General features: G+C 56.0%; 1 protein-coding gene across 7 annotated transcripts in view; it reads right to left on the reverse strand.

Moving 5' to 3' along the window:
• Positions 1-14,046, reverse strand: part of SS18L1 (SS18L1 subunit of BAF chromatin remodeling complex) — a 34,686-nt gene that overhangs the window by 5,972 nt on the left and 14,668 nt on the right. For all 7 annotated transcript variants that reach the window (XR_015555539.1, XM_087445035.1, XM_087445036.1 and 4 more), the window contains exons 2-9: positions 12,723-12,799; positions 11,925-12,009; positions 9,824-9,968; positions 9,031-9,228; positions 7,785-7,949; positions 7,297-7,398; positions 6,224-6,316; positions 97-216 (exon numbers count right to left, since the gene is read on the reverse strand). Coding sequence is in view for 6 of the 7 variants with exons in the window: in XM_087445035.1 (XP_087301161.1) it covers positions 97-216; positions 6,224-6,316; positions 7,297-7,398; positions 7,785-7,949; positions 9,031-9,228; positions 9,824-9,968; positions 11,925-12,009; positions 12,723-12,799 (985 nt within the window). In the remaining variant the exon portion in view is untranslated. The remainder of the gene's footprint in view (positions 1-96; positions 217-6,223; positions 6,317-7,296; positions 7,399-7,784; positions 7,950-9,030; positions 9,229-9,823; positions 9,969-11,924; positions 12,010-12,722; positions 12,800-14,046) is intronic.

The raw sequence follows: 14,046 nt of genomic DNA on the forward strand, positions 1-14,046 counted from the left end.
TCCAGAAATCTAAAACTATTTCAAAATAAAAAGTGCGTTATAGTGCCACACAACAGCGTTACTGTGTGTGGGGTCTGCACAGGCGCCCCCCCTTACCGTAGCCTTGCTGCTGCCCGGGGTAGCTCTGCTGGTTGGGGTACTGCTGCTGGGAGTAGGTCTGCTGCTGGGCCGCGCCCTGCTGGTACCCCGCCTGCTGCTGGCTGTACTGGGAATTTCCTGCAGAGGAAGGAGACACAAGCTCATTTCCAGAGCGAAGGGCAGCACGTCTGTCACACAGGACGTGGGTAACGTTGGGATCCTTGACTGAGTCATTGCTTCTGTACCTTTCCTTTTTCACAATTCAAGTATTTTGTATACTTTCTCTTATTTTATAAAAATACAAATATACAACCAGAATGAAACAGTTAATACAATTAAGACAAAGACTAACACCAGTGTTCTAAGTTGAACTTGTCCCCCAAATAGATATGTTGAAGTCCTAACCCCAAGCACCTGTGCATGCGGCCTTATTCGGAAACAAGGTCTCTGCAGACATCATTAGTTAAGAGGAGGTCGTACTGGATCAGGGTGGGCCCTAGTCCAATGACTGGTGCACTTATAAGAAGACAGAAATTTGGACACAGACACAGGGAGGCCGGGTGACGACAGAGACACAGATTGGAGTGAGGTGTCTATAAGCCAAGGACACCAAGGGTTGCAGGAGCCACCAGAAGCTGGGGGAGAGGCCTGGGAGTGATCCTCCCTTAGAGCCCCAGAAGGAACCGACCCTGCTGACCTTTGATTTTGGACCTCTGGCCCCCAGAACTGACAAAATGAGTCTCTGTTGTTCCACGCCTCCCAGTCGGTGGCTCTTGTTATGACAGCCCTGGGAGAGCAACATAGCCGCTGAGCGCCAAAGGCAGTGACTCCGAAGTACGCGCATTCAAGCGGCTGGACATCTGTGGCTTCGGTAGTGAAGGAAAAGAACAAAGTACAAGAACATGCACAGACAGCTGCAAACGCTTCACTGAAAGCTGAGGCCAACAGGCACAGAGGAAATGGAGAAATTCCTAACGTTTTGGACTGAGAATCGGTACAGATTCATCACACTTCTGTCTGTTTTTACACACACACACAACTCTTGGGGGTTTACTCCTACAAGGTTATTTCAGGGATACTCTAATAGGTCAATCACCAGGAAATATCTTCTCACGAATAAGGAAACACTCAGCTGCGACGTCTAGAACGTTACGACGAGTCCCAAGCAGGTTACACAAAGTATCTCGCTCGCTTCCTCAACGCCTAGAGGCACTGCCACACCCCCATTTACAGAGGGGGAGACCGAGGCGCACCGCCAGGAAGTGTGGGAGTCAGGATTCAAACCCAGGGAGCCGGTGGCCCTGGAGCTGGGCAGAGGGCCTCCAGGCTGGGGAGATGAGACGTGGAGCAAGGCACTCGAGTCCTGTCAGTGACGTGCATGGAGACACTGAGGTGATGACGGGGGAGGCCACGGGCTCCGAGAGCAACAGCTACCAGGACCCTCCTCGCACTCAGATCAGAGCTCCTAAGAGACAGGTCACTCTAAGATCATGTCTTCCCACAGTTCAAAGGGAGCCCAGAAGTTTCGGGATGACTTCATTTTATTGGCAAACGTGCAAGCCAGGGTTCGTGGTTCCAGTTCAGACCCGTAATGGGTTTTTCCTTTGACTTTATGAAACTAGTACCACAAAGCATTTAAAAAAAAAGGCAGATATTTACCTACCTGTTGTTGTTTATCTATATCGTGGTAAATTCCAAGAGACATTTTACATTCACTTTATTTTTTTCAGAGAAAATGCCTTAATTCTTATTTTCAAAAATCTAACTCGCCAGCACCCATGCTAAAAGCCCCATTTTGGAAGAAAGCATACGGTAAGAAAAACAATTTAGGAGAGAAATAAGTGTATTACCAAATAACTACCAGGAGTTAAGAGGGGGTGTTAACCATTTAGAAATCTTCCTACAAAGTCTTCCTCACGTAGGTTCCAGGGGATATGCCACTTTAGCTTCAGCGTGGACGTTAAATTCCATTCACGGTTTCAAAACACCTTTATAAAAAGACCAATTTCAGTCTACTTTCATTGTGTTCCTTTGAATAGGGCTTTGCTCTTCAAACAAAGTGCACGGCCTTTAATTTGCAATTGTTGGGTCCTGACTCTGCACAAGACTTGAAGCTCCAGCCGGAGGAAGAGGAGCTGGAGGGCCGATGGGGCCCAGGAGCGTTTATTCCTCTGCAGCACCGGACAGCAGGTGAACGGCTCGGCCCCAAAAGGAGAACTGTGGTTTTGTGTTTACCAAAACATGTCCCGGAAATAAGAAAGCAGAGGCACAACAATCAGAGGCCAGATTATGAGAACTGGCATCCGGAGAATCCAATTTCTACTTTATTTTTCTGGTTGTAAATAACCTTCCTTTTCCAGGAGCTGTAAAACGTAATTATTTAAAAATTAGATCCTGGTAACATTTTTTAAAATAACAGCTTTCCTGAGAGCTAGTTCACACTGGAAAGGCTTAAAGCCCCGCTTTGGAAAGTCAGTTTGCAGATACCAAGAACGAGGCAGGAACACGGGCTCTGACTCCAGGGCGCAGTCTTCGCCAGGGTGGCCTCTGGAAACCTGCTGGTCTTTCCAGTTACTCACCATCTAAGGAAACACCCCCACTCTGACTGCCATTCCTTCCTTCCGACCCACCGGGCCGGTTCCTACACCGAGGACGCAGATGAGGCGTCGGGGGGTGGAGACGGCGCACTGTTCTTACCTCACCCCGAGACAGCAGTCCAGGACATGGTGGTTTCTCCAGGGTTTCAGGTTTTTTCGGTCAGGCTGCATATTCTCATGTTTTATGGCCCCTTTTACTCCTTGTGTGACAAGAGTTAAAGGAGCTAATTCACATGCACTGGCTGGCTGTGACCTGGCACACAGCAGGTCTGCAATCAATGTCAGGGGGATGCCTCTGAGAACAGACCTCAGCTCTCACACACCCAGAAAATCCTGCGTTCCACCAGGTCGAATTCCAGAGCAAAGGGGCCTGTTTCGACAACCCTGGAAAGAAAGAGGCAGAGCTTCCACGGGAAAAGGCTGAGTGAGTCTCAGGAGGATTTCTGGGAACCAGCAGAGCGGGAGAGCCTGGACTCGGCTCTCTGGAAGAGCACGGAAAGGCGATGGGGCGGATGGCAGGGCCTTCCCTCCACTTCTGGTAAATACAACTGTTTTTTATCCTTTTCATTTCTTTTCATCTATCTCTTGAAGAGTCTTCCAACATTCTGACGTGGCTGTGAAAGAAGAAACTATTTGTGAAAGAAGGGGCCGACGTCTGTGCTGGTAAATGAGCTCTGCTTATTTAAATGTGGCAAGAATGTGGTTGCAAAACAGCCATGAGGGACAAACAATGGACTCACTGACGTGATCTACCGGAACTACAGCGGTCAGAGCAAGGAGGCGCCTCAGGACACTAGGAGGCCTTCTGCTGTTCTCAACATCCACCCACAGGCAGGCGCACCGGTCACCACCGGGTGAAACCCTGAGAAACGCCCAAGACAACGGCGCTGCAGCCACTGGACTTGGGGTGTGGACGGGTCTAGCGGCCACAGGGTTGGGTGGCTCTTTGATTTTAAATGACAGCCAATAACGTTTAATACTTTTAGATTTAACTTCTGAGTGGGCAGATACATTCATGTGGTTCAGAAACGTAAAAATAAGCCCACTTTCGAGAGGTCCGGGGAAGAAGCTACCTCCATCCCCACCCGGACTGCCTGTCCCAGCCCCATCCCCCACCCATGGCCACTTCTATCCGTGTCCAGTGTATTTTTCCAGAGGTTGTTTATGGTGTGTGTGCGTGCAAATGTGAGCGTACGGTCTTGGTTTCCCTTCGTTTTTACACAGAAGGTGGCACCCCAGACACCCTGGTCCTCCGCACCTGGCCTCAGCACTTGGCATGACCCTGGAGGCTCTTTTAACGGCCTCCAGGGAGCACCGCTTCTTTTAACGGCCACAGTGCACCTCTGGATCTGTCACGGTGCACACTGGCTCTGTCCAGTCTTTGCTCCTGTAGACCTCACAGTGATGAAATGCAACAGGACTTCAAGGCTTCCGTGGAACGATCCACAGGGGCCCAGATGGCAACTGGTGTCCCTGGTTCTGTTGGCCCTGTGTCCCCATGTCCCCCTGGCTCGGTCGGCTGTGCCCCTGACCCTTTTCTGGCACTGGTCTTCTGTACGTTAGCACCCTCTCATTTGACGGGACCCAAAAGGGCTCCTGCCAGATGCCACCCTATTAACAAGCCCAGGACCGGCCATCTGTGCCCCACAAGGTTCCTCATCCCTCATTCCTCAAGGTTCCTCATCCCACAAATCTAATCACTGGGAAGTTCTTTATGGTGGCTTCAATCCACCTCCTTATCTCTTCCACTCACCACCCCCATCTTCATGGGGCCACAGGCCACTTATATGGCCCCCCAGTCTTCTCAAAGCAGAACACCCTCTGCCACTCACCCCGTACAAGACCTGGGAATGCCCCCGGCTGTGGGATGACCTGTACCCTGTAACACACGCATGTGCAGTCCCACAGGGGGATCAATTAACAAGAACATGGAACAAAACGATTCCAGATCCAGGAGGAAATGTGCCATCGGCCACATTTGCCTTAAAAAGAGTTACTAAATGTTTTAGCCAACTTCTCATCAATTGTGGAAGGCAAAAATATGTAACCCAAAATGAGGGTACGAAAATGTGCACTTCAAACTTCAAAAGGCCGAGCAGCGTGTCCCGAGCTCGTCCTGGGGGGTCGTTCCTGCCGGACGGCTCTCTCCTATGAGAACTCGCGCCTGCACAGAGCAGCGCTGGCAGGAGCAGGGCCCCTCCCGTTCAGAAGGCTGCCCGGCAACCCCGGAGGTGACTGGGGAGCAGGGCTGGCGGAGGACCCCACGTGGCCCTGTGTGCTGGCCCTGCGGTGGCTTATCTCTCCACGGCAGGCTGAGACCCAGCAGCTCAAACATTGGCCAAACTCTAATTTTCACCCATCCAGCTGTTTTTAAAGTGGACCACACAAGCCATGAGTTAGCCACTCAGAGCCCACCTGCTTGTGTGTACCTGGTGAAACCTCACCAGCAGTTGTGACTTACTGACCAGGAAAGGCCCGGCAGTTGAAAGGCCTTGGACTTGGAGCCGTGCTGCTGGGTGACACCCCCTGGACACGTGAGCCCCTCTCCCTTGGACATCCCTCTGGATGGTGGTCCTGGCGGTACCTCGCTCTGCACAGTCTCCCATTGTGAAGGGCTCCCCTCTCACACAACCAGTCCGAGCACCGCCCGATGAAGCTGGTTGGGCGTTGCTGCCTCTTGTGGGCACATCCGTTCTCCTGATCAGCCCCTAATCCTTCCAACGTCCCACATGCGCACTACTGACACCAGGAGGCACCAGGGCCTGCAGACACCAGCAGAGTCAAGAGCCCGAGAAGCTGCCGGACTTATTCTCAAGAAACGTCCAACGTGATGGCAGGTGATGCACAGAGATTTCCTGCTGATGCCCGTTTTTAACAGTGAAAATAAGCCTGGGTTCAACTCGAGGAGGACAGTCCTGAGGTGACTGTAAACAGTGCCTTCTGGACCTGGGGGAGGGCCCAGGTATTCACATGCGGGATTACAGGTGAGCTCACTGTGGTCACAACAAAAGGCAAGGTGGATGGCAGCACAGACGACTGCCTAACTGGTGGAGACAAGGCAGGACGCGGATTAGCTATTCCTGAAGAGGAGCCAACACTTCAGTTTGTAGAAATGACAGGAACATCAAGTTGCTGGTAAATAATTTCACTTTGAGGTGGCTGGGACGTTTCAGTTCCCTCGCTCTATGTCCCTCATTAGGTCTCTAATCCATGAGTTTGGAACTGATGGTCTCTGACTGAGGCGGCTCCGAGACCAGTTCACCAGCTCCGCAGCTGGGCCAGATGGCGGAGTTTGTCCCTGTGACCCCACGACGGTGAGTCAAACCCTCTCCTGCTTCACGAACACACAAGGCAAGTGGGGACCCACTGCCCAGCCTGCATTTCCAGAAGTAAACAGTTTCATAAAACGCTGTGCCACCTGGTCTACGTGTGACTCTAATGCCCGTCAGATGGTGAGCAAAGTTACAGTTAAGGTGGGCGCTCCGCCCCCCACGCAGCCACGTGTGGAGTTTACGCTCCGGAGCAGCTGTGCGGCCCCAGTTCCTTACCGCCCTCATAGTAGTGCTGCGTGGACTCCTCAAACGACCGGTCGTAGCTCTGCTCCGTGTAGGATGACTGCTGGTAGGCGTAATCGCCGTGTCCTGCGAGCAAGTGGAGATGACCTGTGGTCAGTGGAAGCCCCTGACCACCCAGATCCCGCGGAGAGACAGCCGTGAGCTGACCGGGCAAGGCCGTCGGGTCAGGAGAGAGCCCAGAGCTGGGCGCTAGGCCCGTGGAGGAGCTGCTGACCGTCTCCCGGCCTCGGTTTCCCTACGTTAAAATGCAGACAGCCACCGCTTCATGGGGTGAGCGCAAGGATTAAGTGATGGTTAATAGAGGACAGAGGACGTTCAGCGCTCGATATGCAACGAGCACCAGTGGCCATTAGCTGTCAATGTTGCTGCACAATTGCCATCCTGCTGCCTGCTCCTGGGAGTACCCCACGTGACGGGAGCACACGACCCATCAGGAGGCCTTGTCACAGTTATGTGGTGGGGGCATGGCTTGCCCCGCACGGGTCTCGGCCACCTCCCTACGCCTGCACCCGACTTGTCCTCACTCACACTGCACCCCTGCCTGGGTGTCCTCCTCCTCCTCAAATCCCACCCCTCCTCTATGACCACTTTAAATGCCACCTCCACAAACCTCGGGGCTATTTAGAGACGGTGGTGGTGGTGGTGGTTGCACAACAATGTGAATGTGCTTAATGAAAGGTGACAATTCAAAGGCAAATAACCTGCAGAGATTACTGTGGTGCGGCTGGGAGGTGAGCGTTACAAGACAGGAACAGCAAGGTCAGGTCTGTCCCTCGCTGGAGGCATTTCACAAGGAAGCTGGCGTCCATCTTTTCAAACACTTATATCATCTATGCAGGGGACCGCGCATCCCAGCTTCAAACCCCTGCTGCCTCTCGGGAAGGGAGACGAGGAGCCCCGAGGAGGCGACTGGCCTTGTGTGCCGGAAGCTTCTCTTGGCAGAGACCAGCCCTCGTCCCCACCCCCAGCTGTGCTCAGGCAAGGGGGCTGTGGGTGCCTTGCTGGTGGACATCGGGGCAACAGCTCTGAACTGGGAGGGCCCTCACCGTCAGGGTAGTACTGCTGGCCCATGGGCTCCGCGGCGGCCTGGCTGTGGCCGTACTGCTCGCCGTAGTACTCCTCCTGGCCCAGATACTGCTGGGACGAGCCTGAGGGCGACAGCGAGGGCGTTAGCTCAGGACCTGAGCCGTTCCTGAGTTAGGTCAGGACCCCAACCGGAGAACCTCCTCAATGGGCGTCGACTCGGACACCCCTCGTGCCTCCCCGGGGACAGGGACATGCCCCCCACGTCCAGCCCCTGGACTTTGTACTTACCCCGCCCCCGTCCCAGGCCCTGCACCCAACTCCCCCCCCAGTGGGCTTGAGCCTCAGCCCCTGCGGGAATGGCGCTGGCTTTCCTCCTTCAACACTTCGTGAGCCCCTCGCTGGCTCCAGACCCCCAAGGTCCTTGCTCAATACGGACCAGTGTGTGAAGCCTCGTGCTCTCCAGTTCCTGGTGGGGAAGCACACGGACCAAGGGAGGTGTAGGCGTTACCTTGCTGGGAGGGTCGGTAGGGCGCCATGGGCCGCTGCCCCATCATGCTGCTCCCCTGCCCGCTCTGGCCCATCATGGCAATGGACGACTGGCCCTGGTAGTGCTGGCTCCCGCCCTGTGCCGAGTTGTAGTGGGACGAGGCTGCCTGCTGGTGCATCATGGACACTGGGCGATATGACAAACTCCGAATAACCCCGAGAAGCTCCGGCATGGGCATCCTCACCCCAGACCCCAACCGCGCCCCTGTCCCAGGCTGAGCCGTCACTGTTCTCCAGCGGCTCCCCCATGAGATTGTCCCCTCGACTCCGTGTCACACGTTCTACCAGCAAACCTTTGTGCTAACTCTTTAAAAATGTGCGACAATCAGAACAAGCCGGCAAGCACCGCGAGGCCGGGAGCGTGCACAGGAACTTGAGCCCTTCCTTCCCCGTCCCTAACCCCCCAGGCTGGCCCTAGAGGAGCCAGCTACCCTCGCCCACCCCGCGACTCGGGCTCAGGTGGGTGGTCCCCTACTCCCTGACCTGTCACTCATGTCACCCCTGCTCGGAACCCTCTAGAGCTGTGCTGTCCAACAGGGTGGGATGTGAGCCACGTCAGGAAAGTAAAAAGAAACAGGTGAAGCCTACTTTAGTAATATATTTTATTTGACTCAATATATCCAAAATATCATTTTCAATATGAAATTAATATTAAAAAATACTAAGAAGATACTTCACATCCTCTTTTCCTGTTCTAAGCCTTTGGAATCCAGTGTGTCTGACACTCATGGGACATCTCAAGGTGGACTGATGCGGCCCAAGTGCCCGAGGCCCAGTGGCCACCGCAGTGGAGAGCCCAGCTCTCAGGGCTCCCGCTGGCCCCAGAGAACATCCTGGCCCGTCGCCTGCTGTGTGTGGCCCTTCACCCTACCACTTCTATGCCTCTGGCCATGCTGTCCCTCCTACCTGTGTGAGCCTAATCCTGTCCTCTGGCAGGACGTGTGCCGCCCCTCCTCAGAGCCTTCTTGAAGCTGCCATGGGGAGCAGTGCAGCCCCCCCAAAGCCAGGCCCTGCCCCTCAGGACACTCCTGGAGGAGGGCAGCTCTCGGGACCCGTCCTCTCCTCCCTCCAGCACAGCCCAGTGCCCAGCAGGAGGGCGGCCCTCAGGACCACGCGCACAGCCTGCACACATCTCAGAGGGGCCCAGGGGCAGGTGCATGCCCAGGCCTGGTTGGGCGGGGGCGTCACAGGGCCCAGCGGGGAGGTACCTGGGTTGGACTGCATGTTGATGTTGGCCCGAGACACGTAGTTGCCGATGGCACCTTGCCCCTGCAGGGGCACACTCTGCGAGGCGGGTCCCGAGTGGCTGTAGCCGGGCCCCGTGCCGTGGCCGCTGCCAGACATGCTCATGGAGGTGGTGGGCAGCGTGCTCTGTGCCGTCTGCTGCATGGACACGTGGTTCGGACCTGCCAGGAGGGACAGGGGTGGGGGGGCCTTAAGCCCATCTAAAACCACCTGTGACAGCAGGGCTGCTGAAACAGCAGGAAACACCCCGAGTTTCCTGCAAGTGATTGTGGGGAGGGAGGCTGACCATGGTCAATACTGCTATGAATGAAGTAAACAGCTGAGTGATTAATCAAGAAATAAACATACGTGCTGACAAAGTAGAAGGTGAGTTGTGTATTCATTGTTACATTGTTATTAATAGTTCCCAATAATTATTAATAATTCTGACCCAAAGACAGGAGCATTTTCCCTCTTGTTAGAAGATCCACATGGAACCCCACCCTGGATCTGAAGTGGCCATATTTAGTGTCAAAGCAGAGCAGAGATCTGGAACAAGGCCGTTATTCCCTCTGCACGTTACCCTCTGCGCATGTGTGCCTGGGCACAGCAGCCAACCTGGAGCCAGGCCCCCTGGAAGGAGGGGGGCCTCCCATGCTCAGCCCTGTGGGGCGTGGGGTACCCCACGGGGGCAGCCGTCTACCTAGGAGCCTGCGTCATTGCCAGGAACCAACCCCAAACCCAAAGCCCAGCCCAGAAGTGCTCAGGGCCACTCACCATTGCCAATCTGGCCCTGCATGAGGGAGGACGGGGGCAGGCCTGTGCCGATGGCGTCGCTGAGGCTGCTCTGGGAGTGCAGGCTCTGGCCGGAGCTGCTCTGGGACAGTGCTCCGGGGCCCAGGTTCATGTTCTGGGTTGGCGGCTGCAGGCAACAGGAAGGTTACAAGGAGCGTGGTTGACACAGAGAACGACACCAGAAGCCACTCCCGGGATCTGCAGTCCATGAGATTTCCAGCTACATCTCATGGCCACCTGGCAAATATCTATAACCAACCGCTGCTCTCACCCGCAGCAGGTGACCACGGGGTACCAGGTCCAAGCATCTCAGGCCAAGATGCAGATGATACGCCAAGTGTTCTGTGTAAACGTTCAGAACTTAAACGAGTACCAAGCTTATCATGACACACTGGGAGGTTCAAAGCTGGGTCCCCCTTTCCTGGGATTCAGGGAACCACTTCACCGGCCCAGGTGGCTGCACCCACCTCGTTGCTCCACACTCCTCCCTGCCCCTCTCAGACTCAGCTGGCCAGGCGTCTCTGTGTCCCTCAGCCCCTCAAGCCACAGGGCCTTTGCACAGGCTGTCCTGTGCCTCAGCACCGCATTCCCAGGCGCTCCTCCTGTGCATGTCCTTTCCCTCCCCTCCTCTCCACACCCACGCCCACCCCTGATCACAAGACGGAGCAGGGAGATGGGGTTTGCAAGTGGCCTCCCTGCACCCTCATCTCCCAAATCCGAGGCCAAACAGCAGCTCCGAAGGTCTGGACACAGATGCTGTCTACACCTGGCCAAGAAAATGAACTTTCCAGCAGGATCTGCTGGTATCTCCAGGGTGAAGAACCCGATTTGATAGGCCAATCAAAGTTGGTTTAACATTTTTACTAGCAAAAGACATCCTGGTGTTCATGATGGGGACTAGGGCATCGGGAGGTAAGGCTTCCCCACATAACATGAGTCCCGGAACCTCGTCACCCAGCACGGTCAACAGGGCTGGTCCTTCCTGAGGCTGTGCCCTCCCCTCCCTCAAAGGAGGCCCGAGGCAGATGCCCCTGGATCTTGCCTTTGCAGCAATAATTTATTTGAGGAAAACGCGTTTTAAAAAGTCAAACAGGAGGGCCGGCCCCGTGGCTTAGCGGTTGGGTGCGCGCGCTCCGCTACTGGCGGCCTGGGTTCGGATCCCGGGCACGCACCGACGAGCCACTTCTACGGCCATGCTGAGGCTGCGTCCCACATACAGCAGCAACTAGAAGGATGTGCAGCTGTGACATACAACTATCTACTGGGGCTTTGGGGGAAAAAAATAAATAAAATTATTAAAAAAAAAAAGTTTAAAAAGTCAAACAGGAAATATTTATATTAATATTTGAAGTGTTTACTGCACTGGGCATTTTTTTTTTTTTTTGTGAGGAAGATTAGCCCTGAGCTAACATCCATGCTAATCCTCCTCTTTTTGCTGAGGAAGACCGGCTCTGAGCTAACATCTATTGCCAATCCTCCTCCTTTTTTTTCTCCCCAAAGCCCCAGTAGATAGTTGTATGTCATAGTTGCACTTCCTTCTAGTTGCTATATGTGGGACGCGGCCTCAGCATGGCTGGAGAAGTGGTGCGTCAGTGCGCGCCCGGGATCCAAACCCGGGCCGCCAGTAGCGGAGCGTGCGCACTCAACCGCTAAGCCACGGGCCGGCCCCACTGGGCAGTTTTTTTAAGTTTTGTTGATGAACCACGGCAGCGCAAGATCGTGGGTCATAATTTTTAAATCGCTCAGAAGGGCTCACAGTCAAAAGCAAGGAACCCCCATGGCTCTTCCTGTTGTCCCCAGATCCGCGTCCCACCATTCCTAGGTTTGCTTCCTCTGGGGTCACTCACCTCCCTTTGCTAAAGACGCCGATGGCACCACTCTGGCCAGTCCACTTCAGACACGTCCGACTGACCTCCCATGTGACGGGAGGACCCACCCCGCCCCCGTCTCACGCTCCTGCCTGTCGCTTTGGGGCCTCCAGGGAACACACCCAGATCTCTGCTCCCCACGCTGGCAGCTGGGGCCGTGCGTGACTATGCTGGGCAACAGTGAGGAGCCCCCGTCCCCATCTGCAGACACTCACAGCGGGGAGCAGGGACTGCATGTTCTGGTTGGAGTCCGCGATCGTGGCCAGGTAGACCAGGTTCCGGTGCAGGATCTGCTGGTACCTGCAGGCGAGGGGCGCACCGTGAGGCGGAGGGGCCCGCGGGCCCATCCAAGGCAGAAGTAGTTTATCCTGGACAGCCTCGCCCTGCAGCCAAGCCCCGGGGACAGTGCAGGTGGCAAAGCGCTCTGCAGGCCGGGACGGGGCTAGGGGGGCAGTGGGATCCCATCCCACCACACAATGCCGGAAAGACCCTGAGGCAGTGGCCAAGGGGGAGGCGCCACCCCGTCTGTTCAGAGGGTGGAGGTGGTGGGTGGGTCACGCAGGAGGGAATGCCAGGGGACAAGCCCTCCTCTGGCTGACCCTGACACCAGGCTAACCGGATACCCCAGCCCCCTGAAGAGGTGCTCAGAGGGCACAGGGAAACTCAGTTCAACAGAGGAGCGCCTCCGGGCGGGTGTGGCGGCCACCCTGTGCACCTGCTCTGTGTCCAGCCCTGGGGCGTCACAGGAGGTCCTATCTGGAGGAGCTCTCTGTCCTCTGAGGCATCCACCAGGTGCAGCTGGCCTGGGCCTCCCCCAGCAGCCTCTCCTCCCACACTTCCACTGCCCTCCAAACCTTCCCACCTCGCCTTGGGGAGTGACCTGGGGGAATGAGGCCACCCTCCGAGGACTGACTCTTAGCAGCTTAGATGACCTCTGCCAGACTTGCTGAGGCCACTCAACGCCCCAAGAGGAAGTTGGGAGGGGCCGGCAGGGCAGGGGCGCGGCCACTTACTGCGTGCACTCGGCGGTCTTGCCCTTGCTCTGGTAGTCCAGGATGCACTGGATCAGGTGATGGTTCTCGTCCAGCATCTGAAGGAGAAGTGGACGTGAGCGCGGGAACACACATGCGTCGGGTGCCCCGCAGGGGGCTAGAGGGCGCCGGCTGGAGTTGCTGGTTAGATGTGTGACGGTACCTGTCATGGGTGTGCAGGTGTTCTTTGTACAAACTGTCACTCTTACATGTAACCTCAGCAAGTGGGACCAGGCACTTTCCACATCCCTGTGGGCCAGGGTCAATCCCCCCAACCCCGCAGGTAGCCCCCAGCCTCTCTCACCCTGCAGATGAAAACCCACAGCCCGCAGGACCCCCATTTTCTGGGCCCTTGACCACGATGCATCTGTCCAGCTTGGGGGGCCAAAGTTCACAGCAGGGATTCCAGGACCCCGAGCCTGGGTCTGGAGGGGGTAAGATCCGCAATCACAGCCGCACTGGGCGGGCACTTCTGGGGGAGGCAGCTCGCATCCCTGCAGAGCATCACGAAGACCTACAAGAGCCATCTTTTCAGGATGGCCACCTGGGGGGCAGTGCCTGAGATGGCTGGGGGAGACGCAGGAGGAGGAGACGGAAGAAGCAGGAGAGGGAGGAAGGCCTAATGGGAGTGTGGGAGGCGCCGGCCATGAGAGCTGCAGCAGAGGCTGCAGTGGCACAGAGGGCTAGACCAGGTCCGGTCAGCACGGGATGGCCAGAGGGGCACAGAGTGAAGCGGCCAGCTTATTCATCACCTGTTCATGCAGCCAGCCTCCCGCTCTGGAGGGAGGGGCAGAACTGAGCCCACCGCAAATGATGCTTTCCATGAAAAGGCCTTTCCTCAGAAACTTTCGTCAAACGAAAAATCTGTGCTTTTCATCTCCACCAAATTGTGCCCCGTCATTTTGGCCCAGAGGTTCCTCCGGGTGGGCTCAGCTCTGCAGGCCTCTGAGCAGGCGGAGGGGCCCACCTGCCTGCCACCGTGCGGGTAACCCCACACACTGTCCTGGGGGCCCATAACTGCACTCTCACCTCGAGGCCCTGCTCCTTCAGAATCCCGGGCCAAAACCTGCCCACAGAGGGGAGACCAAGGCACAGAGCCCGAGTCCACCCCAAGCCCTATAGAGCGACCGCCCTGGCTCAGCTTCTCCCTCCGCCCTCGGCCTCCATGACTTCAGGGTTTGCTTCTCTTGCTCAGTTTTTCACGTTAGAGCTTCCTCCTCTCTATGCTTTGCCGTTTCTCTCCACTGAGGAGATGACGCCCCAAGTTCAGCAATTCCCACCCTGGCCAAGGAGCTGGCCTGAGACA

The sequence above is a fragment of the Ceratotherium simum genome, chromosome 21 (assembly GCF_057802395.1).
Source record: "Ceratotherium simum simum isolate JZ-2026a chromosome 21, ASM5780239v1, whole genome shotgun sequence".
Classification (NCBI taxonomy): Eukaryota; Metazoa; Chordata; class Mammalia; order Perissodactyla; family Rhinocerotidae; genus Ceratotherium; species Ceratotherium simum.